Genomic DNA, 26,574 nt, shown 5'->3' on the forward strand with positions numbered 1-26,574 from the left:
GGTAAAAATCGATTCAAAGTTGTAATATGACTCAGTGCTTAATACGCAGTTTGGGACAGGAATGCCGGACTCGCACTGAAATGGTTTAAAACAGGAAAACGTGAAAAAAAAAACACTTCTGGACTATTGAAGACATTTTCAACGCTTTGTTCAGGAGGTGAGGGGTTTCTAAACTAATTTTGGTGTTTGTGACTCATTCCGAATGGAACTTTAGGAAACAGGATCTTTGCACGTCCTGTCATCAGTACGATAGTGTAATAAATAAGTAGCGATTTATGATGGCCTAACCATGGCCTAACTGAAGGCCTAAACTCATGAACTCAAAAATTCTCGGTCGCGGTCGCTATTTTTTCCGGATAGGTGGACGCGGTTTGGCTGTCACAACTGTGAAGCCGAGTTTAATGGAAACTCACTCTCGATTAATCATGTTACGCCCCAACTATACATGTATTGTAGCATAAGTCCCAGCTATAGTATAGTGCTGCAGTTGGGCTGGCCCAACTTTTGTTGACTCACGTCTGTGGGAAATGTCTCAACATTATCCAAGTCAATGTGTCTCAAACTTGACAAAATTCATCTAAAATGTGGTACCTCATCTGTTCATTTAGCCCTATGACTGATGACATGACATTTGTAAACGATATGACTTTGGCACATGCTGGGCACATCATGCAGACAGACATTGCTGTAGTTAGGCCGGCCCAATTGTGGCACTCTAGTTGGGACAGCCCAACTATAGTTGGGACTGATGCTATAGTTGGGGCATAACAATCATGATTACTATTAGGCCTACCTCAGTACCTGTTTCAGACTCTTTGCTTGAATCTTAATGGAAATAGGGCCTACAAGAAATTGGGCGTAGGCTTAGGCCTATATTATTCATGAAAATATTTTTTAAATTGCACTTTTGTTGGCCTAGGCCTAACGTTAGTTGAAAATTTCATTTTGTGGTCGTAAGTTTGCTGTTTAAGCATTCCTTCCTCCACGGTTTGAGTAACACCACTGCCTATGAAAAGTCATGACTTCAGGTACCTTGAGTTTTGCAGATTTTCAGATGTCTTGAGACGTGTGAGAATTTGGCCTGAATTTTAATACTTAAGTTGGAGACTAGAGTAGTCCTAATTATGAAAAAAAAATACAAGTCAGCATGTTCAGGGTGACAGTGTTCTCTACTGAAATTCATACAAGTGCACAAATATTTGGATACATTTCTGATTCCAGAAATGTGTCAGATCAACTTATTGAAGAGAAATGAATACACCACCGAGTTAAAGCTTCAGTTGATGTGCTCTGCCTGCCCGCAATTTGTTTGGGAGGCTAATTTTTTTTTTAAATGTTAAATTATTTCTTGATCAGTTGATTTGCTATTATAATGATCCTGGTTTGATTCCTTGACCAGTGGACTGACTGAGTTTTGCTTATTCCATAAGTTCAAACTTGATGAAGTGCTTTTCTGATTTTTCTGTTGCTTTAGAAAGTTTCTAACAATTCCACGTCTACGTGCGATTGAAAGTTTGTTCTCGTGGGAAATTATAGTATTTAAGCAATAACAGTTAAACCTAAATCCAGCTCTCTTCCTTGTTTTATCATGCAAAATTTCCTGCATAATTTTCATATTAGAAAAAAACAAAGTTTCTGTTTCAGAAACACTGTTTTTCTCTTGTCGGTTATAAGAGGTAGCTGTAAGGATAAGCCCCTTTAAACCATTCAGGGTGGGCAATGTGTTTTGGGAGCCAGACATTTGGGAAATTTTGTAGTGTTTTTCGGCCTTTCTTATGGTTGATTCTACAATTTGGTTTTTAATAAATGGTGTTGGAAGGAAGTAAAGGAAATAACCCCCCTCCCCCTACTTTGTCATCATTTTGTTTCAACAAACGTTGTTTTTTGGCCCGGTGAGAGGGGGAGAGTCCAAGGAACAAAAAGAACCCCCCCTTCCCCATCAGCCCTTGGCTAGCTTTTCAAGTTTGTTCGGTCAGAAATCATGTTAACTACTCGGGAAAAGTTCCTTATTTATTGTCATGATCCTAATGCCTGTACTCTCAACGTTGATCTTCAGAGGTGTCAAGATGGGACAGCTCTTTCGCAGTGAGAAGATGGTCCTCAGCCAGGTCTTCCTCCAGACAGAGGCGGCCTACAACTGCGTGGCTGAGCTGGGGGAGCTTGGGCTGGTCCAGTTCATTGACGTGAGTGTGGTTATGCGGCCAAGTACCAGTTGCGAGCTATACACATATAACACTATATTTGGACTGGTCACTCTGTTCTTGCTGAGCCAGAGATACTTCTGCGCTTCGCTTATTTTTGTGCCTGGTTCACGACACTGGCCGCTGGAGCGGAGTTTGGAACTTGGCAGCACTTTGAGAAGTACCCTTGTTTAACTTGGTCTTGCACGTTGTTCTGTTACAGTTGAGTCCTCACCTGAATGCTTTTCAGCGGAAATATGTAAATGAGGTCCGCCGCTGCGATGAAATGGAAAGGAAACTGCGTAAGTGAATGAGAAAATACTTGTAATGTACACGTCCTCAATTCCCCTTCCTGGAACTCTGTGGTTTTATTTCCTCGTTCACTTTTGTATAATTTGGTTAGTCGTAAATGCAGAATCATTGTTTGAACTGCATGGAATTCTAAATCTGCTGAGTTGAATTTCAGCATTTCTGGTATTTCATCCACAGGTTATGTGGAGAAGGAGGTCAAAGCCGCAAAACTTAACGTCACCGACCCTGGCACGGAGGTCCCTGCCCCGCCCCCAAGAGAGATGATCGATATGGAGGTAAAAGGGAACTCGTTTTGGCCGTGTCCTCTGACTGCCGAAAAATAAATGCCCAGACAAAGACTGGTTTTAGTGGTGAAGACATCTGTATTTGCAAGCAGGTTTTGGGGGTCCAACTCCCACCTGGGGCACTGAAATCTGTTTGAGAGGGCTGTGCTAATCCACAAACTTCTATGGGATTGTTCTCTTGTTAACCCTCCTTTGGTTTTACTGCACAAATGTGCACAAATGCCCACAGTCACTGGTGAGCATGTAGTTTCTATATGGAACTCAAACATGCACAGGTTCAGTGTGTACACAGTTGGTTGGCAGCACAAAATGGCACAGGGTCTTTTGTGCAGTCCTCTTCACTGCATTTGGTTTACTGCACAACTATGCACATGAAACAGTGAAGCACAGTTGTTGGGCAGCACAAAAAGGCAATCTGATATTCCTGTGAGGGACAGTTGGTGCAGTGCACAACATGACACAGCTGTGCTTCTTGGAGGTGTTCACCAAATGACCCAAAGAGTGACTTCTGCATAGGAGGGTTAATCTCAGGTTTAAAGGGAAACTTGTTTGCTTACATTAGCATATGGTCACTGTACTACATAGTGAATATATGACCGAGGAGAGATATTGCAATGAAAAAAAAAAAACTTTAATCGGGGTGCCCACAGCCTTGGAAAATCCTCCGGAAAAGTTTTCCTTGAAAGTCATGGAAAATTGGGGGAAGATAAGCAGGGTTGTTGCTACGCTGGCTGGCACCGGTTGGTGCTAGCCACCGCTCAACATTACCAGCCATGACTGGGGACGAAAATGAAGCTTGCCAGCCAGCACAATGTATACTACAGTATTGCAGGTTTTTTTTTAATTGAGAGAGAAAGTGGGCTGTTTTATATTTTAAAAATTGTCAAAAACAGTCTGTACTAAAAAATTCCCAGCTACAACCCTTGAAAATAAGTTGTCATGGATCCCTGTTGTCAGAGGAAAAAGTCATGGAAATCAAGACTGTGCAAGGGTTATTTTGGATGGGCTGCTTTTGGTGTAACAACAGAAATGCGATAGATTTATAGGCTACATCCTATCAGTGCTGGTCGACAGAAGTGGCAATGGCAGTCTTCCAGTTTATAATACCAAGCAACTTGTCTCTGCAAAGTGACGTTAAATGTTGTGGAGTGGGTCATACTTTAGTCCTGGAAAGTCCTAGAAAAGTCAGGGAATTTGATTTTCAGATTTCTATGGTAACTCTTAGTCTCAAGACTATAAATAATTGAAACTTTTTGGGATACATTCGTACACAGTTACATTTTTGAGATGCAGGACGTAGGAATGATGCCCCAATGAAATAGAAACGCACACCGTAATCCTGTCCGCAGTCTTTTGAATCCTAATCCACTTCCTTCTGTGTCTGCTGTCGTTGTGGTCCAGGCTACCTTTGAGAAGATTGAGGTGGACATGAAGGAGGTGAACAGCAATCATGAGATGCTGCAGCGGAACTACCTGGAGCTGACCGAACATCGGCACGTGCTGAGGAACACCACCGACTTCTTTGCCGAGGTGAAGCTTCCGACCAGAGCGACCAGACAAAAATCCGCTCACACTCTCTGTTGTTTCCCTCTGATCTTGAAATCCACAGCATGAGGTTGTGTCTGTTGTGTTTGAAATGTCAAAGTCAGGGTCTCCCTTGAGGTTTCTGAGATAAAGTATGATATTATTCCAAAATAATGCTTCGCCATACCTGGGTTCATCTGGACCTTGACAATTTGGACTTTGCAGGACTGCAACTGTGTAAGCCAAGTTAATTATAAACCCAACACTATCGTTCTTGCATTGACGAAATTCAATAACCATGAGAAATAATTCGTGGTACCCATCCGAGAAGATCAGCACCTTTATCTCTGCCTTTGTGTGCCACCGCATTTGACCGATTTGCCGTTCTGTTTTAACTCGATGCCTGCCTCATCCCTTTCGTAGGCGGAGTTCTTCCAGCAGGGCCGGGAGGTGGAAGAAGCCCGCTCCTCTGGATATTCCCGCTTTGGTGTAGAGGATGGCGTCAGACAGATGCACTCCCCGATCAAGTTTGGGTGAGCTTCTTACGCATTCACATTTGCCGTTATCCAGCAAAGCATGCTGGGTATGTTCCCAAGCAGGATATTTGTCAGAATGTTTTGTTTATATTATGTCTTAATAAGTTTGATTGAGGCTTTGACCGTGATCCAGCCTGATGCAGTCATTCTGTCGGGTTCAACTGTCTATTTTGCTGTAAATTGGTTGTTTGTTCCGTAGTTTTGTTGCCGGAGTGATCAGTCGGGAGCGTGTGCCATCATTTGAGCAAACACTGTGGCGGGTGTGTCGAGGTAACGTCTTCCTGCGACACGTCGTCATCGACAAGCCGCTTGAAGACCCCAGCACGGTACGTAAACGGTGCTCAGTGTGAAAACCTCGGCATTTTCAGCATGTCCAACAGTGAGGACCAGCTTTTTCAGCAACAAAACTTTGTATGGCTCATTCACGTGCTATTTTTTGGAGGGCAGAAATAATACAAATTTTAAAAGTTACTCTCAACATTGCAGTAGAATGAAAATTTCACAAAGAAAATGTAGAGTTGCGAATAGATAGAGATTAATGCCTTCCATCCTGTGATGTGTAGGGAGATGAAGTCATCAAGCATGTCTTCATCGCCTTCTTCCAAGGGGACCAGCTGGGAGGCCGTGTCAAGAAAGTCTGTGAAGGGTGAGCAGAAGTCCTGATGTCTCCTTAGTAGCATTTCATGATGTTACGGCCGAACTTATTGCATCTGTCCTTATTCAGGTCATGACATTTTTTGGGACATATTTTTAGATTTAGTTGTCACAGCAAGGGCTTAGGGGTTGAACACTGGCGTCATCACCCAGTTTCTATTTCTGTATTAGTTTGCCTGGTTCCAGTAGCTAGCTACCCGTGGGTTACAAGTATCCAAAGTTTATTTTTTTTGTCCCTTCCAAATAGATTCCATGCAACCCTTTATCCCTGCCCAGAGAATGCCATGGAGCGAAGTGAGATGTGCACTGGGGTTGCTAAGCGGCTGGAAGACCTGAAAAAAGTAAGATAGGTTGAAAAACTTCGTGATTTACGAAATTTATTTGAAATGCCTGTTTTTGTTAATGTTGGCATGGTTTGTAAATGCCAAAAAAAGACAAACAAGGAACCTGTTTGTCACACCTAAGTGATGGCAGCAGAGCTCTCTAATACTTGTGTAAGAGAACTGTTACTCCGGTGTTAGAGTGTAACAAATATAACTGGATCTTCAACAGATGGAACGGTTTCCCTAACTCTCAGGCACACATTAGTCGTGTAGTCACTTTCACACGCGTTCCTCTCACATAGGTGTTTTCACGTTTGTGCGCATTCAGGTGAAAATTGGTCCTGTACACTCACTGCGATTGGCATACACCTCTCAATTTGCATATTCATTATGTCCTCCCTTAAGGTCCTGGTGCAGACGGTGGACCACCGGCAGCGCGTCCTGGCGTCGGCTGCCAGCAGCCTGTGGGTCTGGTTCATCAAGGTGCGCAAGCTGAAGGCCATCTACCACACGCTTAACCTCTGCAACATGGACGTCACCCACAAGTGCCTGATCGCAGAGTGCTGGTGCCCCGAGGGTGAACTTGGGCGCATCCGCCTGGCCCTGCAGCACGGAAACGTGAGTGTCTGCAGGGAAAATGGGCACTGTGTCTGTGCTCATAAATACTCAGAGAAATTTAAGTGCAGTGAATGGTAGATTGCGAATCTCATGTATTTGTTGCACATGAGGCTCAGCACAGCCAGGGCATGTTGCAGAAGTAGAATTTCCGTAAGACTTAATTTTCTGCTTGGACAATAGGAGAGGAGCGGGTCGACTGTGCCGTCCATTTTGAATATCGTGACGACGAAGGACGACCCTCCGACGTACAACAAGACCAACAAGTTCACCAGTGGCTTCCAGGCGATCGTGGACGCCTACGGGGTGGCCAACTACAGGGAGATGAACCCAGGTTAGTTATCAGCGGAACCTTGCCGAAGGTTTGAGAATGTACAGATGGGCTTGGGAGGGCGAGGTTTATGGAAGGTTAATCCTGTTTAGTTTTGGGAAGGGTCACGCCGGGGTTACTGCATAGGAGCTGACTCTTGTTTACTGCAGGTTTAGTCACGGTCGGGGGTACCGCTCTTGGTGAAGGTTTAACAGGGTGGAGATGGAAACTTCTCACATTGGGTTAGTAAAGAATTTAGGAAAAATCCAAGCAAGACTGCCAGTCAGTCTCGACTGCACGTTACGAAGTCAAATTGTCAATATCTTTCACAAGACGGCAAGACCTGACATGCTTTTCTCTCCCTCTTTTCCTGAACAGCGCCGTACACCATCATCACCTTCCCGTTCCTGTTTGCCGTCATGTTTGGCGACGCCGGCCACGGCACCCTCATGGCCCTGTTTGGCCTGTGGATGATCATCAAGGAGGCCAAGCTGATCGCAGCCAAATCCAGAAACGAGGTAAAGATGGGGTGATCGGGTGATATTTAGTTCCACCTGTCAGGCCAAGGTGTGGGTTTGCACTCTTCAGGTAGTTTACGAGACAACTCATTCAGCCGTCCACTTCAAATTTTAAGGTCCTTGATAACATCAGAACCTGACGCAAGCATCAAGTGCCACTAGGGGCTTCGTTATTTTACAACTAGGCTCATTTTGATCTGCTTCATTAATTTTTTTTCTAAACAGCAATTTCAATGCTTTAGTAGGTCGCAACTTGGAATACTTGATGTGTTCCAATTTGTTTTGGGTAAGCTCTGTGTTCTCACGAGGATCTGCACAGGTGAAAGTTTCTCTCGCATGTTTCATGCCAGATGTGGAACGTCATCTTTGGCGGGCGCTACATCATCTTCTTCATGGGCATGTTCTCCATTTACACCGGCTTCATGTACAACGATTTCTTCTCCAAGTCGGTCAACATCTTCCAGTCAAGTTGGAGCGTCTCTCATATGAAGAACTTCACGTGAGCATCCCGGCAACGTTTTTGGTCGTAAACCACGTTCCAAGCCTGGAGATTGGAGAAATGGGCTCTCTGTAATCATAAGTACCCTTTCACAGTGAAAATACTGGACACTACTTGTGGCTAAGCGCAGGGCCAGTGTATTCACCTGCAATTAATTATTCTACAGATTGTCAGATCTCGCTGTCTCCCCTGAAGAAGGCACCTTAAGTGTCGGAGAAAGTTTTATTCGGTAAAGCTCGGCTGTGTTGCCAGCCGTTGTGATTTTTGATCTGTTTTTTGGGTTTTGCAGCGAGGACCTGTTGGATCAGAACATCAAGCTGCAGCTGGACCCTGTGCAGGCCTACAGCGGCAAACCGTATCCATACGGTCTCGACCCGGTGAGTAGGAAGTGAGGAGGAGCGCCCTCGCTTGTTCCCCCCTTGACAGGCAGTACACAAACAGGGTTTGTGCGTAAGGCTCAAATGCATTTATTTCTACAAGAATGTACTCGGCTGCCTCGGGAATAAAAGTGGAAGAGGCCATTCCTACGTAAATCTTAAGCTGGGCCCACTTTCATAGCCCCGCTTACCATTAAGCACATGTTGTGCACAAAAAGTTGCTTATTGGTAAGCGCATTTCATGGCAGACATTTCACTGTTGCTGTGCTTAGCACAAAAATTTCACAGGAACAGACAGAGATTTCCACTGTTAAGTTAGTTAAGCACATTTTGTCCTCAGAGGTTGGCGTAATTTCCTGCTCTTACTGCGTATGGGCTGTGAGTGTAAAATGGTGTCCTTAGCAGCGCTGTGAAATTTGGCCCTGCCAAGCACAGAACTGGTAGTTTATTGCGGGAAAAGCAGTTTTTCTCTTTGGTAAACTGTATAATTTCTGACCAGTTCCTTGAGTGTGAGGCTACCGTTTTCATTCATCCTGTCTTTGACATTCTAGTTGGTTCAGCATGCTGCATTGGACAATGTTAATGCAGTCTCAGTTCAAGGTATCTCATTTGATTCACTCGTTCATGCTGATTGGCAACCAACAGATATGGCAGCTGTCTGAGAACAAGCTGAACTTCTTGAACCCCTTCAAGATGCGGCTGTCCATCATCTTTGGCGTCCTCCACATGATGTTCGGCATCTTCCTCAGCCTTTTCAATCACATGTACGTTTGCCAAAGTGCCACTGTAGGATGGGCGGGGTCCGGCCAGAGAACCGGGGGATGGAAACTTGACCAAAGGGCCACATTGTGGCCGATGGCTGTTGATGTTGTTTCACAGGCTCTAAAGTGGGGTCTTTGGGACAATTGGAGGCTTAGAGGGACGTGGTAACACACTGTTCATCAGGGCACTTGATAAGGCCATATAAGTCTCCTCAGTTGCTGAAAGATTAAGTTAAAATTTCTAGATTATAACTAAAGAATTCCGGAGCCCAGTCTACAACCTGTTTGTTTTTGTAAGTTCACGTCATGGTATTCATAACCCAAGCAGCAGGTGTATGCATGGCTGGGAAACTCACATTGTAAGTTTTGATCTGATATATAACAGGGCACAGTTACCCATTCGATTTATGAGAGATGACATTTTTATATGTAGTCCTGTGGAGTTCAATTTAACAGAGAAAACAGGCTTTGAAACAAGTTGAGTTTGATGCAGACATAGGCTTGGAAGACTTACTTTAAATCTGAAATCGTCGGTTTCTGTATTTATACGTTTGCACTTTGACAGAAACCGACGGGAGTACAGCCGTATTTTTCTGGAGTTCATACCTCAGGTGCTGTTCCTGGGACTGATCTTCGGCTACCTGGTGGCTCTGGTCTTCGTCAAGTGGCTGACCTACGATGCCAGAAGTTCCGAAGATGCCCCCAGCATCATCAACATGTTCATCTTCATGTTCTTGGTCTCCAACAAGCCGGAACTCTACATGTTTCCTGGTCAGGTGAGAAGCTAAACTCCTTTTTTTCCCCTGCATTCTTAAGGCCCCCCGAAGTCTCCAGTTTCTGGTCAGGGGGTGGCTCCAAAAGTGGTGCAGTGTAATTTTTTTCCCTAGGAATGATGTACATGCACATGTGCTTGTACTTGTACGCATGTATTGCTGCTACCAACTCTGAAGTAGACTGGCCCCTCACTGTTTACTGTATAAATGTGTTTTCAGCTATGTTGATGTACACAGGACATAAGACCACCTCGTTTGGTTCCCAGATGTATAGTACAGAAATGACACCTGAAAAAAGTGCCCTACTAAATGTATGGGGGCCTAGAGGGACATCTACTGGACATTTTTCTTGACCATACCCCATCTAAAACATGTTCAAATATTCCACTTCAACAAGCAACTTTGGCAACTTTTGGACATCATATCATACGGAATTAAAAAACCTTTTTTATTTGGTTGACGTGCTGGTCTACGGCGATGTGCGCTCTGACTAGAAACCAGAGACTTTTGGGGGGGTCCCAACCATTCTGTTTTTTTGTTTCTTGGTAGACTCAGTCATTTTTGTCCTGGAAGCTGACTTTTGACAAAGGCAAGATTGCCAATCGGCTTCTATCAGGTACTGCCAAATGCTGCAAACACCAACTCGTGATGATGAAAGTCATTGGTTCAATACTTGTGCGATATATCTCAGCGCTTGGCTTTTTGTTGGTCAACAGTTCTACCTCCAGCTGGTTCTGTTGGTGGTCGCGCTGCTCTGCGTTCCGGTCATGCTCTTTGGTAGCCCCGTCTACAATTGGTTCAAGCACCGCAGGAGAGGGCTTACGCACCAGGTAGGACAAACATGTCTGATCTCAACGAACTTAGCCGTATTGGCTTCGCGTACGACCCGGGGAATAGGGAACAATAATTTTGCAGCAATGAGAAAACTAATTTTAACAGCACCAGGGCAAAGGTCACGGATCACAAAAAGACAGCCATCTGAGAAATCTGTGAACTGTCCGATTGGGAAACTACATATTTGATCAAGGGAAAATGGGAAGTTAACTATCCTGGTGAAATTCCTTCCGAAAAGACTCACAAACAGAAATGTCATATGTATTTCGTAATGGATTGGGAACATGGTTATCAAAAGCAGAAAAACCTAAAAAAAATTCCGTTCTAAGGGTTAGTGATTGTTTGGTTAATAAATTGGCTGGCACAAGTAATTTGGTACGCTATGGATCACCACGTATAGTGAATTTATGGATTTCATAAACTACCTGGTGGTGGGATTAACCATCCGTTCACATGTTTGCATCCATGGGAATTTTTTGGGGGTCATAAAAAGCTAGGTGTTGAAATCCATTTGGGCTTGATCTCTGCAGTAAAGCTGGCTCAGTTTTGTTTTGCATTGGACACGTTGTGCAGCTCACACAAGACTTGATTCCTATACATTGGTTCCTCCTCTCCCCAACACCTCGAGGATGATAATTATTGTATGTCTGACTTGTTGGAAAATTGCAGTGATAATGTCAGACCAATGTCACTAAAATGCATGGCCTGAAATGTGCTACCAGTTGGAGGCACAAGGCGATTCCCGGCGTTGGGTTGATTAGTTTGAACTGGTTTTTTTTTTTTGGCCTGCGACAGTATATGGTTTGTTAGCTGTGATGCCTGGCTAGCTGGTTTGGAATCCATGGCTGCAAGGCATGGATGTGACTGCATGGTTATTCGCTCCGAGCAGGAACAAGCGAGGGCACTTCTATACTTGTCAAACACTGGGGGTGTGGACGGTCCTATGGTGGAATCTCGCGGCGCGCATGCACAGATTCGTGCGCATTTAGCACTGAACGCACTGACCCAACCAATTCATGTTTGAATGCATGGCGTCTGCTTGTGCACCGGGTTGAGCAATGTCAGCGCGGTTAAAACACTTCCCCCCGAGATGTCTCGTCGTTGCCGGTGAGGGCGCACTTCAACTCGGAGCGGATACTACATACGAGTCGAAATTTTCAGCTGTCATTGCAAGATGCATGTGTCTGATGAAGTTGCATGTGGACGGTCTGTTTTTGTTTGAACATTTATTTTGCCGTTGTATCTTCTTCGTCGTTCATTTGTTCTGTTTTTTATCTGTGCAGTTTTTTCTCTTTGGCAATGCTTGTAACTCGCCAGTTCTGTAAACATAAAGTCTTGCTTTTCATTCATTTTTTTCCCCCGGACATCTGGCATGTTATGTAGTTGTTTCAGTAGTTTATATTTTCTTCCCCGGCCAGGACAGGAAATATTAGTTAGCTTGTGTTGCACCTGCCGTTAGCCTGTAGTTCTAAAGAAGCTGTGCTTTACTGTTTTCGTTGCATTTTGACTCGACCCTAGTATTCTTCTTGAGGTTCTTAACCAGTTAACGTCGGATTTTCTTACCTGAAAAAGCGGCCAGAGGCGGTGTTTTTTTTTTCTTTCTAGTCTTCGAAATAGCAATTTATTTATGGCGCAACCAAGCACGACGCATTAATGCGCCAACCACAGTAATAAAAAGGAGTCTCAAACGAGTGTACTCGTCCTCCGTGGAACAAATAAGGAAAACTGTACGTGTCTACACGTCATCCGGCGTCAACTGGTTAAATGTTTCCAATTGTAACTCCGGTATTAGATCCTGTAACTTGTTTGGTTTCTTTGGAAGTCTCTTTGGCGTGGTTGCCGCAGCAGCTTGCACAAGAAACCGAATTCTGACCGTTTCCATTTTACCATGTGCTACATACGAACGGAAATTTGACCATCTTTGTACGTCCATTTTCCATAACGCAGGGTTCCAGCAGCCTGGAAAAGTCATGGAAAAGTCATGGAAATTTCTTTTTGTTTTCCAGGCCTGGAAAAGTCATGAAATTTTGTAAAAATGACTAAAGTCATGGAATTTTTCAAACATTGTGTGTGATTTCTATTGCAAGGAATAAGTGCATAAAATTCGCAACTTTAAAAGTCTGAATAGTCCAATAAATTGCATTATTGGGTCTTGGATTTTCCTAATTTGGTCATGGAAAAGTCATTGGATTTAATTGTTCTTTAGGTGCAGGAACCCTGAAAATGAGAAAAACATGTAGTCCAGCATATTGAGTCCATTTCAAATTACAATGTACACATTTTGTGGACACCTCAGGGATCCTCTTATGGCAAATATTTTCCTCACTAGACTCAAACGAGAAAAATCACTTGGCCTGTTTGCGATTTGTCACCGACAACTATCCCACACCAGTAATTAGTCAGGTGACAGTTTATTTTGAGCGATTCCAGCTTTCACTCCAATATTAAACTTCCATGCATCAGATGTACTCGGTACGTTCACGCAATACTGTTCCATCGACTTGCGTAATAATGGAGCATTACTGCATTGGATGGAAGGGGTTCTATTGAAGAACGAATTATTGCATATCGTTAAATCTCATCTCACCAAAATTGAGTTGAAATGGAGCTCAGCATATTGTAATTGGGGGAATTAAATGTTTCCTGATGGCAGGGTGTTTGTTTTGTTTGCAAAGTTGATTTTGTGTCCAAACCAAATTGACACGTTCTGTTTAGAAGCTTGTGCAGGTGATGAATTTTGTGAAAGGTTGTTTTCTGTGGGTAACAATTTCAAACAATTGTTGTGTTTGAAACAAATCCTGTGGAGGACTTGTCGACCAAATTCCATGGTCAATCCAATCCATAAACTCGGAAAAGACTTCTTTTGGGGGGGGGTTGTTGCCCAAGACGCCAGTCTCTGTATTTCTTTTTTTTTAATTTCTTTTGGTCAGTAATTTAACTTACAGTGTTCTGAGAAAATTACTTTGCAAAAAGATTTTTGTGTGTGTTTATTGCAGAGCTCTGAGGAATAGGCCAGTAGTCAATAAAAAATGAAAGGGTTTGTAATATGTTCTACAGAAAAGAAGAGTTTGTCTGTACACAACCCATGAGAGCCATTCCATGACGCTTCTTGTGCAGGTTGCTATGACAACAGGCTACATATCTTTCAGTAGTAGTGCTTGTCCTATCCTCTTTAATCCCTAAAAACGAAAGCATTGCAAGTTGGCATTTTGTTTTTCTTGTTCTGTTCTCCCTTTGTCCTGCTGTGTTTATGCGCCTGGTGCCTGGTTACCCTACCTGGGCCTATACACCATCATCTGCTGACACTCCCCCCCTCCCCTCAACAAAAATCCACACACCCCAACCACACACGCACGACCCCTCAACTGCCCACTTTCAGCCCAAAATGCGGTTCTCGACGCTTCTAATGCAGCATCTGAACACGGAGGAAGATTCGATGGCCATCCCGATCAATGACACACTGGATGAACAGTTCCAAGCGGAGAGCTCCAGCCAGGGAGTTAACAGCGTGGAGGACAGCATGGATGGCGATGCAGGAGCTAGGCAGGAGGTAGTGTACTTGGCCTCGGGGGTGGGTACCAGATCTGGAAAGTTCTGGGTACCAGGGCTTTGATGGTCCTGGATACCAGAGCTGAAATACCCGAGGTACCATACCTCAAAGGGTCCTGGGTACGACCTTGAGTGTCCTGGGTACCAGACCTGAGCACTAGACCCTATGAGGCTTGCAGGCACAGTGCGTACTATTGCCCAATTTCATAGCAATGCTGAAAAACCAGTTTTGTGCAAACAGAGCATATTTGGTAGATACTGCAAAGCACAGAAAAGCAAGCTCAACCATAGAGAACAAAGTTTTTTAGTTTATGTTTTACAAGCATGCAAGAACTAAAACAAGGAGTATTTTTGACACGCTGGTTTGGGCTTCGTCTTCACCAGTCCCCCTCCCCGTTGAAGTCGTGTTTAAAACAGGTTCCAGCTCAGCTTGAAGCTACGGCCCCTTTTCAGTCATAAAACGTAGCTATGGAGGAACCTCACGTTTTCAACACAACCGCAGCCGGGCGGAAACTAGTGAAACCAACGAGGAATGTTCAGTTTTAGAGGTATGAGGGGAAAACCCTGGATGAATATTCCTGGGAAAATCCTAAGAATCAAATAGGGTCTGAAAACCCAATCCACAAACTGACGAAATTTCTAACCTTGAGTCGAAGAGTTGGAAGGTGAGGAAAGCACCGCTACGCCAACCTTATTCCGCGAGAGTCTTTGCTTCAGTTATTGACGTAGCAAAAGAAGTCTCCATGTGTCTGCAACCTAAGTATATCCACGCCCTCGATCTGCGTGATGTCACTTTGAGTGAAATTTCAAAGTGAAGGGCTGTGTATGTTTTTGTTTTGCTGAGGAGAAGCCAAAAAACTCCGGATTTATTTTGTGGGATTGTCACATATTAACGCCGCCAAAGAATTTCATTTTTAATCGCAATTTAGATGGAGAAAGCTATGAACTTGTACATAGAAAAAAATTATATCATTGTCCATTCTTCTTTTAAGCAGGAAACCCCCCCTCCATGGAAAAAACTTGTAGTGTAGATTTTTTGCGAAACTGTTTTTTTTTCCCCAGTTTTCATTCGGCGAAGTGTTGATTAATCAAGCTATCCACACCATTGAGTTCTGTTTGGGCTGCGTCTCCAACACGGCTTCCTATCTACGTCTCTGGGCGCTCAGCCTCGCTCATGCCGGTGAGTGTCATCGATAAACAGATACCAAGGTAGTTGATCATGGATAGCCGTTTTTCACAAGATGACCTTAGGTGGGAATGACACATTTCAAGAATTTGAGGGTATGAATACAGTCGAAAAAGAATCCAAGGTTCCAGTGCCGGAGTCATCACATTGGGTCAAAAGTTGGTCACAACCTGTTTAACAATTTCCTGCCGGGTGCTTTTAAAATGCAGTGTCTACATATGGGCGATTTTTCAATATCTTCGGTTTTCAAAAATCTTCAAAAATAATTCTTATCTTTTTTTTCCTGAATTCGTAAACCCCATGGAATGACTGTTTGGTGGTTACTCTAATCTGACAGACAACATCTATTGATGCCTGCTGCCTGGTAAAAAGAGCCCAGATTGTGTGGTGTGACATAAAGTTTCTTTTGTTCCCGAAATTGGCACAGTACGCTGCGGTGCCTTTTCAATACGGGCCAGATTAGCGTGCAACGGTATTGTATCGCTCATCACTGGAGTGCTGGAGAGCTTTTGTTCCCGGTGGCAATCCGCTCGCGGTGAATGCCACAGACAGTGGTATAATCTTCCAAAACAATGACGGATTTCCTCCGCTATCGACAACTGAAAAAATGTTGGCAATTCCCAGCAGCTGTGTCTTTTGTTCTGAGTACAGTCTTTTGTTCCAAGGCCCACAGCTCTTTTGTCCGATTTTGAGCACCCCGGCTATGCGTGCAAACCCAAAGCACCCGAAACCGGCCTCCCCGGCAGGATATGGTTAAAATGAACTGTAACAATGGTATTCTTTTAAGCATTGGTTGTTCCTTGTTATTTGCGGCACGACAAGCAAATGGATTCTTGATCACCTTGGTTACAGCTCCCTGTAGTTTTGGTTGTCCCACGGACTTGTCTTGTGAGATGAACGTAGCAGCTTTGTGTCATGTGAGAGGACGTATGCTTTCTTGTGCTTCTGAATCCAAAACTTGTGACATACAACCCTTGTTCATGCCATGCCTTTCTAATAACCTGCCCGATATTATTTCTCCCCACACCCCCGAATCGTAGAGCTTTCCGAGGTGTTGTGGACCATGGTCATGCATGAGGGCCTGGCCTTTCCCTATCTGCCCACGGCGTTCGGCTGGGTGGCCCTCTTTCCCGTGTTCACGGCCTTCGCCGTGCTGACAATTGCTATCCTGCTGCTCATGGAGGGTCTGTCTGCCTTCCTCCACGCACTCCGTCTCCACTGGTGAGTACAGTGGGTGCGTTATCGCACCCCCCCCCACAGTGGGTCATTCGAATGCACCCTCTCACTTGGGCCACTTTCAGTCGGCGACCATTAGTCAACTGCTTGTCGGTTTCGTCCGTGTGTGTATATATATCTTATGCTTGGATTACTTGGCAAAAAGCAACCAGTGGTTGCCGATTGAACTTGGCTGTGGATTTCTCGAGATCCCGGTCGTGTTCTTCACTTCATGGGTTCAGTCGTCCATTCATAAAATTTTGTCCTCTCGGGTACAACCCTCAAGCCCTGTCCATTCAGTGACCATTCCACCGGAGGATCATCGGAGATCCACGCTGGTTCCGAGAAGGCTGTTTTGTTTTACATATGTGCATTCTGAATGCCTTAATAGACCATGGGATCTTATCTTTCTCCTTTCGTCCAGGGTGGAGTTCCAGAATAAGTTCTACAAAGGAGAGGGTTACCTCTTCGCCCCCTTCTCCTTTGCCACCATCCTGGAAGCGGAAGAAGAATAGATCGTCCTCATACTTGGATTTTACAGATCAAGGACCAATTTCAAATGAAAATATTCATCTATTACCATCTTAATATATAAATTTATACAAACGACAAACAAGGATTCTACGATTCACACATGATTCTGTGCACACGACTAGATACCAGAGATGACTTCTTAGAAGTTGGTCTAATCATGATTGAATATTATCCATCAGTGTAAATTTGGGACTTGACCGTGCATATTGAGCCAAATTAAAATGCTCAGTACTAGAATTCTGTAGGTCTTAGAACAGTTCTGCTGTTCGATATTTGTTTTCTTCTGTAAGTCGTCTGTGCTTGGAAAATTATCTCGTGAAATTGTTTCACTTGCGTGAGTATCATGTGTATGATGGCTTATAGAGTCTAAAAATATGTGACCCACTCTGTGAAAAAAGAGTCTCGAGTCGCCAGAGCCACTTTGGAGTAAAAATCCTTTAGAATGATTTTGCAGTGTGTAAATCATTAGGAACCCACAGCATTTGTCACCATGGAGTAACCACTTTCATCAGGATGCCAAACTGAGCGATACATCAAAACAAAAAACTCAACTTGCGCTTCCCAATACAAATGAAAACTCAAACAGTGGTTCTGCCAACTTAAGACGCCTTTTCACAGAGTGGGTCACATTTTTATGTGAAGTTCACACCATTTCAATTTCATTCAGATCGTGATTGACAATTTGGATCACATGACAGGGATCATGCAGTACACATTACGAAGTGCATCGCATGATACATTTTGATATAATGAACACGTTGCGTTGATTTATTTTTTTAATAAAAAACTTCATGCTGAAAAGCACTTCACATTCCAATAGTTATATTGTCACATTGTATTGTGCTGAAGTAAGGCCAATTATGAGAGTTGGTGTGTTAAAGAAATGAATAACTTGGAAAAGCATCATTCTAGAGTTCTGGACAGACCCAGCACCAAGCTTAACATGAAATGATGCAGAACCTCGCTGAAAAAAATGAATCACCCACATGCTGTAGTTAAGCTTCATCTAATCCTGAGGCGGAATGTGGCATTTTGAGCGGAGAGCATCTGAGGGACTCTGGTTTTAGGTACTTACTTTGAGTAAGTTCAAACTTTCAAATTGTCAGTTGGTGAGGACTTTTCTGTTCCCCCACTCTGAGCCTAGTGCCACGCATCCAAGAATTGAAATGCCTTGCTCCAGTACTCGTTTTTAGTACCTTTTGATAGAACTGTGTAGCTAGAGTTGAAAAATTTGCAGGCCAAGAACATTTGATAAATATTTCCACCCGTAAGTCCAAAATTGATCAGTGCTTCCATTGCCAAGTGCCTTATTTTCATAGACTTGTTTTGCAAGAAGTAACTCTTAAGTTTATTCGTAGGCTCTAAATTCAAGTATTTGAAATGCTTCAATTCTGACATGTGTCTTTTGGTACCTTGTGCCGATCGCCCATTTTTTTCTCCCTTTTATGCAATTTGTGTTAACCATAATACGGTGTCCGAAGCGATTAAAATCGAACAAATGATTAATGGTTTTCGCTGTTGATTTATTACGTATGCATACTCTTCAAGAACACCAAAATTACATGGCCTTTAATTAATAAGTGTGCTTCAAAATGAGGTTTATCAAGTGGCCAAATGGCCCATTTTCATAAGCGCCATCAAATGTGGACTGCATCTCTGACCAATTATAAATCAGTAAAACCCAAACAAAAAAACTTGGGTGGCAAGAATGTTTTCGTGAACTCCCATACAAAAACACCTCCCAGTCTGGGAGAAATTATGAAGTCCCACCGTTAACGTGGACCACACGTGCATGTTGATGAAAAGGACAGCGTTTTTAAGTTTTGCTGGAATACATTTTGATATTGGCATTAATAATGGACACAATGTGTAGTATTGGTTGTGAATATAAAACATATGTCATAATTGAGACACATTATTCAAACAACAAAGGACCCGACAGCTGTGACAAAATAATTAACTATAAAACAAACTTCAAATCCCTTTTATTCCAACGTCCGCACACATAGACAGCTGTTTCCAAATCCTAGCCTGAAACTGCCTACAAGAGTAACAGCTCTTGAGGATGTCTGAAAATGAGGACTTTGGCGACCAAAAAAAAAATGTAAACGCCACGCCAACTTTGTGGAGCACAGAAATGCACACCCTTGATACGGTCTTGGATGGCTACGTTCGTCATGTTCCAGCCTGTGAAACTGCAGTCCGTTCTGGTTCCTGAAAAGAGAACATACCAATGTGTCCATGTAGGATTCCAAATTTGCCAATATGCTCATTAAAGCGCACTGATACACATCCCCACAGTGAACAACCACACACTAAAAACTAAGCCACGTTCTTCAGCCGTTGGAAAAAGAATATTCTGTGTGTGAGGAAACCCACAATAGCCCAGCTCTTGCATGTACAGAAAACCTTGGATAAGTTGGATCCAATGGAGCGACCAATGAAGACGATATGCATTACACAGTCACTGATTGCCAGCAATATAACGACCACAGCCCACAAAGCATGAAATAAAGTGATACCGCGATGTTTCTAACATCAAGCATCAGTTATTTCCACACTACACAGTGCACCGTACAACAGAAAAGTGTGTTTCACTAATTGTGCCATGCGAGTTCGTACCTCGGGCGTTGACCATCACAAGGCACATGTACATGTATTTCGGTAGTCCATGTACTTGGCCCAGCTACCTTTATCCAATAAAAAACCGCAGTCTGTGATCATGTGGGCACATGGCCTTTTTTCCAGCCGGAAATGAAGTTCATTATGCAGTAGGGCAATGGGCGTGGAGCAACAGACGGAGCTCGAGACAAGGTTATAGGCTTCTACTGAACAGCGGATGTGTACACATGCGGCCCATGTGACATGGTATTGCAGATATCGCTGCTGTGAAAACCCAGTGGAGCTGGTGCTTAAATGATTGATCTGGACAGGAAAATACCCCAAAATTCCCCAAATCCCTGTGTTTACTGGAATGAATAAATGTACAAAATTGTTTTTGGTTAATCTGACTAGTTAAAAAAAATTACGGTATTTTAACAAATGTTCCAGGTGGATTTGTTCAAGACAAGCAAAAATCTGACTTTCGCGATCCGACTTAGGTGAGGAATTTTATTTAAGAACATAAGAAATCAAATGTTCCAAGTGATTTTAACCAAGGTAAGCAAAAATCTGGCTTAAACAAATTGGACTTATCCAAGGTTTACTGTATTTCCCTTCCATTGAAAAATAAATCCTTGCTCATTTTACTCCAACCCCTCCGATTTGTTCAACAATGCACAAAGAGCCATCCTTGAAACGAGGTGTCACAATGCGCATTTGAAACATACTTAAGTCAGCTGGTGGACTCCAACAAATAAACTCTACTCGTGCTTTTGAAGCATCTAGCCCTAAGGAGTGAACATCTTCTGATGTCAAACTGAAGTTCCAGGTCTGGTCACAAAATAACAGGATCAAATGGGAAAAACTTTTAAGGTCTCTGTGATGGTCCATCCCAATAACTTGCAAGTTTGACTCGCGACTGTATGACTTGTGACCAGCGTACGCCACTGCTCTGCTCACCTTTGGGTTCTCTGCTAAGCTTGTCGGCGGCAACTGACCAGACAGAATGTCTGGCTCGTCTGAGACGGTCCCCAGCATGTACATCTGTTCGCCTGATAAGCCCAGGATGTCAACATCGTGGTCGCTGGCATCTGTGGCCTCCGACGGCCTCTGCAAGTAGTCATGATCAGCCATGGCCGCTGATGCATTTTTTTCCTATTGAAATTCCAACCCCAAGAAACGATAGAAATTCAGGAAAAAAACCACCAATTCTTGGCGACTCTTGAAATACTAGATTTAATAGTGAACGCGTGGTTTGCTGCATATTGATTCAAAGTCTTTGTAGAGAAAAAGTCGTGACTTAACTGGCATGCAACTTGAGTTTGACAAAAAAACGAGGAAATTCCAATCTTTACAAGACTTTGTACAGAATTTATCAATTTTCAGCGGCATGAATGTGACGTGAAAAACGAGGAAATCAGCTGATCCGAGGAAAAGTTGCACGCCTGACTTAAAACAGCTTTTCTTTACAGATGGTTGTGTTGTTATAACATCCTCTCTGGGTCTCACACATGCAAGCACAAATCTTTCCGTGTTCCTCTTTTCAAATTCTGTTTGGCCTATAGAAAATACCGCAGAAACTCAAAAGACTCTGTGATATCCAGGAAATCAATTAAATTTGGAATGCTCCCAACACTCACCTGTTCGGATTCCTCTTCCAGTTGCTGGTTGGCCGATCGGAAGCACTCGGGCGCGACAGGCGTGTGCAGCAGACAGGTGCCCTCGAGGGATAAGGGATCGGCCGGATAGGTACAGGCCACGCGACCCTTGGTGCAAGGCGTGTACAAGACCTGGTGGCTGTCCTCCAACACGTCTGTCAGATGACTGTCAAGGTTGACACTTTTCAGCAGAAGTCACTACCACGATTCTGTGCAATGCTTGGAAGCTTAAGCGAGGGTTACCGAAAGGGGGATTAAATTGGGGGGTTTTTTGGCTGAGCAAAAGGGTTGTCCAAGGCTGTACAGTATTCAGTTGTGATGCCATTTTGTGTGCAGTGCAAACAAATGGGAGTACACAAGTGTGTTGGTTCACACGCTGGTTCTCATTAACGTATTCACTTTGGTACTCCATAGGAACATACCTGCACAACAATGTGGTTCTAGAACTACTTCTTGCTGAGAGAATATCCAGGACCAACCCGGAGTTATACCCAACGCATCAAAATTGGTTATATAAATTTGCCTTAAAGTGAAAAACAGGATATTGTAGAAGTCAGATTCTTAAGTTTTTAACAATCATTTTTGTATAGACAAAACTGGATGTCCAATACGGTCTGTAGGTTGTCCAAAAACATGCACACGGGACAGACACAGACACCCCTCATGCCAAAATCCCTGGGCTATATGAAGCTGGAAAATGTCAGGAAAAATGCCTCTCGATATGTTTTGCACACTTCAACGCAACTTTCCCAGGGCTTCCCGTGACCTACGTACTCGGAAAGGATACGATCCAGGCAGAACCCTGTGATGGGCAGTGCGGGCCTCTCGCACGGCTTGTTCTCCCTGGTGTGCTTGCAGCGGGCCAGCAGGCTGACCTTCTGGGACCCGGAATAACCGGGAGTAGCCTTGATACGCCGATGCTTGGACCGTTTGTGCAGCAGGGCCTCCCGACCGTGCCGGCGATGGTAGGACTGCATGGACTTGAGGCGCAGAACCTTACGCTTCTCCTTGGGGCTGGCGAAGCTGCCCAGGCTCATACCTGGAGAGAGAAAGAGGCAAGGATTTCCCTCAGAGTCAGTATCAAGCACTAGCAATGACAGGGCCCCACACAAGGAGCTGAAGAAGCAATATTTGACAGCAGTGGACACTGCTGATCACTTTGATGAAAGCTTCCAGAATAAAGACCAAAGATTTCCCTCACGCAATGGGACTTCCCAACAGGGGATGTCTTCTTGTACGTGCACTCTCCAACCACGAGGCAATCATATAAGCTGTACTTGCACGCCAATTGTTAGGCCATGAGAATGAACATCCTGGATTTCCATCCGGACAATTTTGAAAACCATGAGGTTTTTTCATTATTCATTAGTTGGTGTATATACCTCACATCCATAGCGATTACGCGTCCATGCAACGGGAACCAACCTGAAAGTAGACTAGCTCTCAGTCCATCTTGCATTTTGCCATTTGTACATGGGCGCGCTATGAATTCCCCAAAATACTTTGAACAGTGGGGTGGAATCATGGGGAGAGGGGGTAGATTAGGGGGGAGGGAGGTGGGGTGGGGGAGAAGAGAGGGGGAGGAGGCGACCCACCGATGGTTTCCTTCTCCTGCTTGAGCGCCAGCAGGTAATGCCGTCGTTTCTCCTTCATCAGGTGCTGGAGCCGCTTGAACTGGTTGATGTAGAGGGACTGGAGACGGATCAGCTTCTCGCGGGTGATGAGCGCCACCTCCTCAGGGGTGTACACTCCTGCATGTCTGCAGAGCGTGCCAAGAGAAAACATGGAGAAAAAAGTCACAGATGCGGTCTTGCTTTGCGGAGTGGAGTTGGCAAAAGCACATATTTTTTTTAAAGGGGTTCTTTCAATCCTTGCTCTTTTCACTTTCTACAACTGCCCCGTGCTTTGCCGTGGAAACTGTGCTACAGTGGAGGCCAGCACCTCGCTCCCAGGCATGCCAAACCAATCCTTTGATATGCAAACAGCAACCTCCTATTCGCTCCATTTGTCATCTTTCCTGAGGAGGTCCAGTATCTTGCAAAGGTCTATGCTAGGAGGATGGCGGCATATCTGCTCCACACTAACCCCCTCCCCTCAACAGAGCAAGGGTTAATGACTGTAGATTACTAATGTCGTTGTTGGAGTGGGTTGATGTTCAGTGCTTTGGTACGGTTAGTGCCTTCTCAGTAGCGCTCCGGTCTAAATACAGTCAAACCTTGTTTATATTAAGAGCACTGTCGATACAAGATTCTGCTTATACACAAGGAAATTTTTAGGTCACTATCTTTTGTTTTTCATTATTTTCATTCCTGCTAATACAAGGTTCCGGTTACATCAACGGTAATTTGCTGAGTCTGAAGGTCCTCTTATTAACGAGGTTTGACTGTACACAGTTTAGCTGAAAACACAGTCCCACTGCCTCTACTCAACCTCAGTGTAAAGATGCTTTAACATAGTGAGAATTTAGGGTTAAGGGACTCTGTGGGTCACTTACTGTTGAATGGAACCGAGAGGTAATTGGAAAGGGTGCGATGGTATCAACTTACTTGAGGAGATCCTCCTGTTCGCTGTCTACACTCTCGGCATCACTGTCGGTGGTTCCTCGCCATGCCTGATCAACCTGCAAGGGGTCCTCGTCGCTTTCGCTCTCGCTGGCGCAATCTAGGTCCACAAAATAGGACAACCATGACGATCACTAATGACAGAACTGACCATAGCCCCGAAAACTGGATCAAAGTTAAAAAATGCAGGTTCTTTTTCATCATACACGGGGGCATTTACATAAACAGGTTTCACTCGCACCTAGGATTTTGGCGGCTACTGATGGTTGGGCTTCTGCTAGGGTGTCAGGTGTCATCTTGCCCGGCTCCTGCTGGTAACGGTCCAAACTGTCCAAGATCTCGCGGGGCGAGTTGCGCGGGAACGGCTTCAGGCCGGCCTTGTGTCTCAGCACAGCCACCTTTTGGGCATGTTCCCGGCAGTACCTGAAATGGGTCACATCGGTCAACTTATGTTTTTACTTTGAGTAAAAACATCTGAACGTGCAGCCTCACTGACCTCCCTTCAGATTTTCTCTACATACCCTGCACAACCCAACAGAATCAAAACACAAAAATAGCATGAAGCCTAGTAACCACCCCTGACAGAAGCCAAAAGGCCTTTTGTTCACTGCCCACATCAACAAAATCCCACAGGTAGTGACCACTCTTGAACATCACTGGGTTTAATATGGTTAGGGATAATGGAATTTACGACACCTGGGCCACTCCTGGACTACAAGATTCACGCCTCAATAACAAAGTGCTCTTTTTAACCTTGAGTTTCCTATTCTAGCCATAATTCTGGACTTCTTTTTTCCTAAGCTGCCGAAACCCTACAGCCAAAGTTTATTTTAATTCATAGCAAACCATCTCAACGCAGTTCAAATTTAGCAACATATTTGGGCACATGGTCAGAAGGCACTGGATGCTGGAACTTTCTGCCCAATTTCTCTCTCTGCTTCTTCCTTACAAACATGTCAAAACACGTTGATCACCCCAATTTATTTTTCATCAATTTACTTTCATTTCATAAAGATTAACCTTTACTACTCCCGCTGAATTGAAGCTGCAAGAACCCGACGGCACATTCTTTGTACTTGCCGCTGATTTTAAACTTCTTGTTGGGAAATAATTTCTGGTCGCCCTCTTCCTCAACACATGTATTAAAAATCCCCCAAGTCTCCAAGTGGACTTTACAGGATAATGTGAACACTTGACTCAAAAAAATTCATGGACTGACCGGTTAACCCTAACACTCCTCAATCCTTCACCTGTTGGAGGACTGAGGAGTGTTCGGGTTGAAGCACTTTTTTCATAAGCATTTGGCTGATGTCAAACTATGATGTAGCATTTCCATTTGTCTGATGGAAGCAGCAATCTTACCCATCGCGTTTGTCGGCTTTGTGGGCAGGCTGCAGGCACCGTCGACCCCCCTTGTTAGAGACAAATGTGCAGTGCTTGTACGGAGCATTCTTGTCCTCTAAGATGTGGTTAAGGCAGTACTCATAGCCGTCCAGACGGTCCTGCATACAGATGCGGTGGGCGTAGTTGCAGAACAAACCGTCTGAGCGGTGACGACGACTGTGGCCCGTTTTGGACTTATGCATGTCTTGCCACAGGGGAAAATAATAGATAATTTCAGCTGACAGGTGTTATTCAAAATATGGTGTGTGGGGGAAAATCACAATAAATTTGTTTACAAAATCAATCACTGATTGGTACATGAAAAGTCCTTTCCAAACTATAAAACTATTCATTTACATAAATTGTACATTTCTCAAAAAGGATAAAGAGTTTAACAATACCATTTGGAAAGAGTGCCATGTACGGATGCCACTTGACACCCCATGCACAAACCCTATGAAACTGACCTGAAAAACTCAGAAGTGTTTTCTAAGTACGACTTGGTTTTTTCCTTCCTAGATTGACTTTTCTGGACATGTTTTTGCTTCCCGAAGGCTAATAGGTCACTGTAGGGAATAATTACTGGTGTTTGTATATGGAACTCTTCCCCAACATTTAATCCAATCCCCCAAACCATGCCAGCTCAAACTGACAATAGGGTAAGTGTGGGTATACCCGATCGGGGGAGAACCTGATCAGCATATGAAAAAAATCCCAGCTGATCGGGTTCTCCCCCGATCGGGTATACCCACACTTACCCCTATTCAGACTTTAGCTGTTTAGTCTGTGTTATAAACGAACATGACAAAATTGTCTGAATAATACAAAATTAAACCCTATTTTCTCTCAGCTTAAATAACTGACTAATTGAAACAAGCTTTATTTAAACCTGGATTACAGGCCTAATATGTAACACCAGTACTAGGCTTACAATCTATAATCTAGAGCATGGAGGTAGGAACGTGTCTCGAGGCTTCACGATTTTCAGTAATATGCAATATCTAACTTATCACATGTACTAAGCGCGGCGCACGTGAGACTGTAATGATGAATATTCATGATTTCTGGGGAAAAAACCGACGCCATGTTGCTCCCACCTTTTTCATTTGCGGTTAACAGCGATAAAATACGTTGATTGATTACTCCTCTCAAATGACTCCAAAATGCTACTTCTTCAGGACTACTGCGGTCTACTTGCTACGTATGATAATAATTTTAGCAAAATACCTGCTTGAATTCGGTCAAATCACCAAACTGGGGCGAAGTTTCATTGAAAATCGTCTGACGACATCTGACGAAAATCCCGACTTTCAATCCCATGATGCATCTGTGTGTGAGATTTTACGCGAGATACGGCGTGAATTCGTGTGAAAACGGCTTCTGCGCA

At 44.0% G+C, this 26,574-nt stretch overlaps 2 protein-coding genes across 4 annotated transcripts; one reads left to right on the forward strand and one right to left on the reverse strand.

Moving 5' to 3' along the window:
• On the forward strand, positions 1-18,486 carry LOC110976576 (V-type proton ATPase 116 kDa subunit a 1-like). Of its 3 annotated transcripts, none has more exons than XM_022229965.2 (21): positions 1-157; positions 2,057-2,183; positions 2,404-2,482; positions 2,670-2,767; positions 4,178-4,306; positions 4,724-4,833; positions 5,036-5,162; positions 5,400-5,482; positions 5,738-5,831; positions 6,219-6,431; positions 6,612-6,762; positions 7,117-7,256; positions 7,607-7,755; positions 8,045-8,132; positions 8,778-8,896; positions 9,459-9,669; positions 10,383-10,496; positions 13,880-14,050; positions 15,112-15,229; positions 16,276-16,456; positions 16,875-18,486. In XM_022229965.2, the coding sequence occupies exons 2-21, from the start codon at positions 2,067-2,069 to the stop codon at positions 16,963-16,965; spliced, it is 2,583 nt and encodes an 860-aa protein (XP_022085657.1). In that variant the 5' UTR covers positions 1-157; positions 2,057-2,066; the 3' UTR covers positions 16,966-18,486. The 3 variants fall into 3 exon arrangements, with proteins under 3 accessions (XP_022085657.1, XP_022085666.1, XP_086996447.1); XM_022229974.2 differs by having other exon boundaries at positions 13,913-14,050; XM_087140321.1 differs by lacking the exon at positions 13,880-14,050.
• Positions 18,487-26,544, reverse strand: kansl2 (KAT8 regulatory NSL complex subunit 2). Its single transcript, XM_022229987.2, has 9 exons — positions 26,415-26,544; positions 25,167-25,392; positions 24,046-24,227; positions 23,790-23,904; positions 22,839-23,002; positions 22,031-22,282; positions 21,226-21,398; positions 20,546-20,740; positions 18,487-19,198 (listed from the first exon to the last, which is right to left on the reverse strand). The coding sequence occupies exons 2-9, from the start codon at positions 25,388-25,390 to the stop codon at positions 19,160-19,162; spliced, it is 1,344 nt and encodes a 447-aa protein (XP_022085679.2). The 5' UTR covers positions 25,391-25,392; positions 26,415-26,544; the 3' UTR covers positions 18,487-19,159.
• Positions 26,545-26,574: the final 30 nt, after the last annotated feature.

The sequence above is a fragment of the Acanthaster planci genome, linkage group LG08 (assembly GCF_054643075.1).
Source record: "Acanthaster planci isolate LZ-2023a linkage group LG08, COTS_SCS, whole genome shotgun sequence".
In the NCBI taxonomy this organism is placed as follows: domain Eukaryota; kingdom Metazoa; phylum Echinodermata; class Asteroidea; order Valvatida; family Acanthasteridae; genus Acanthaster; species Acanthaster planci.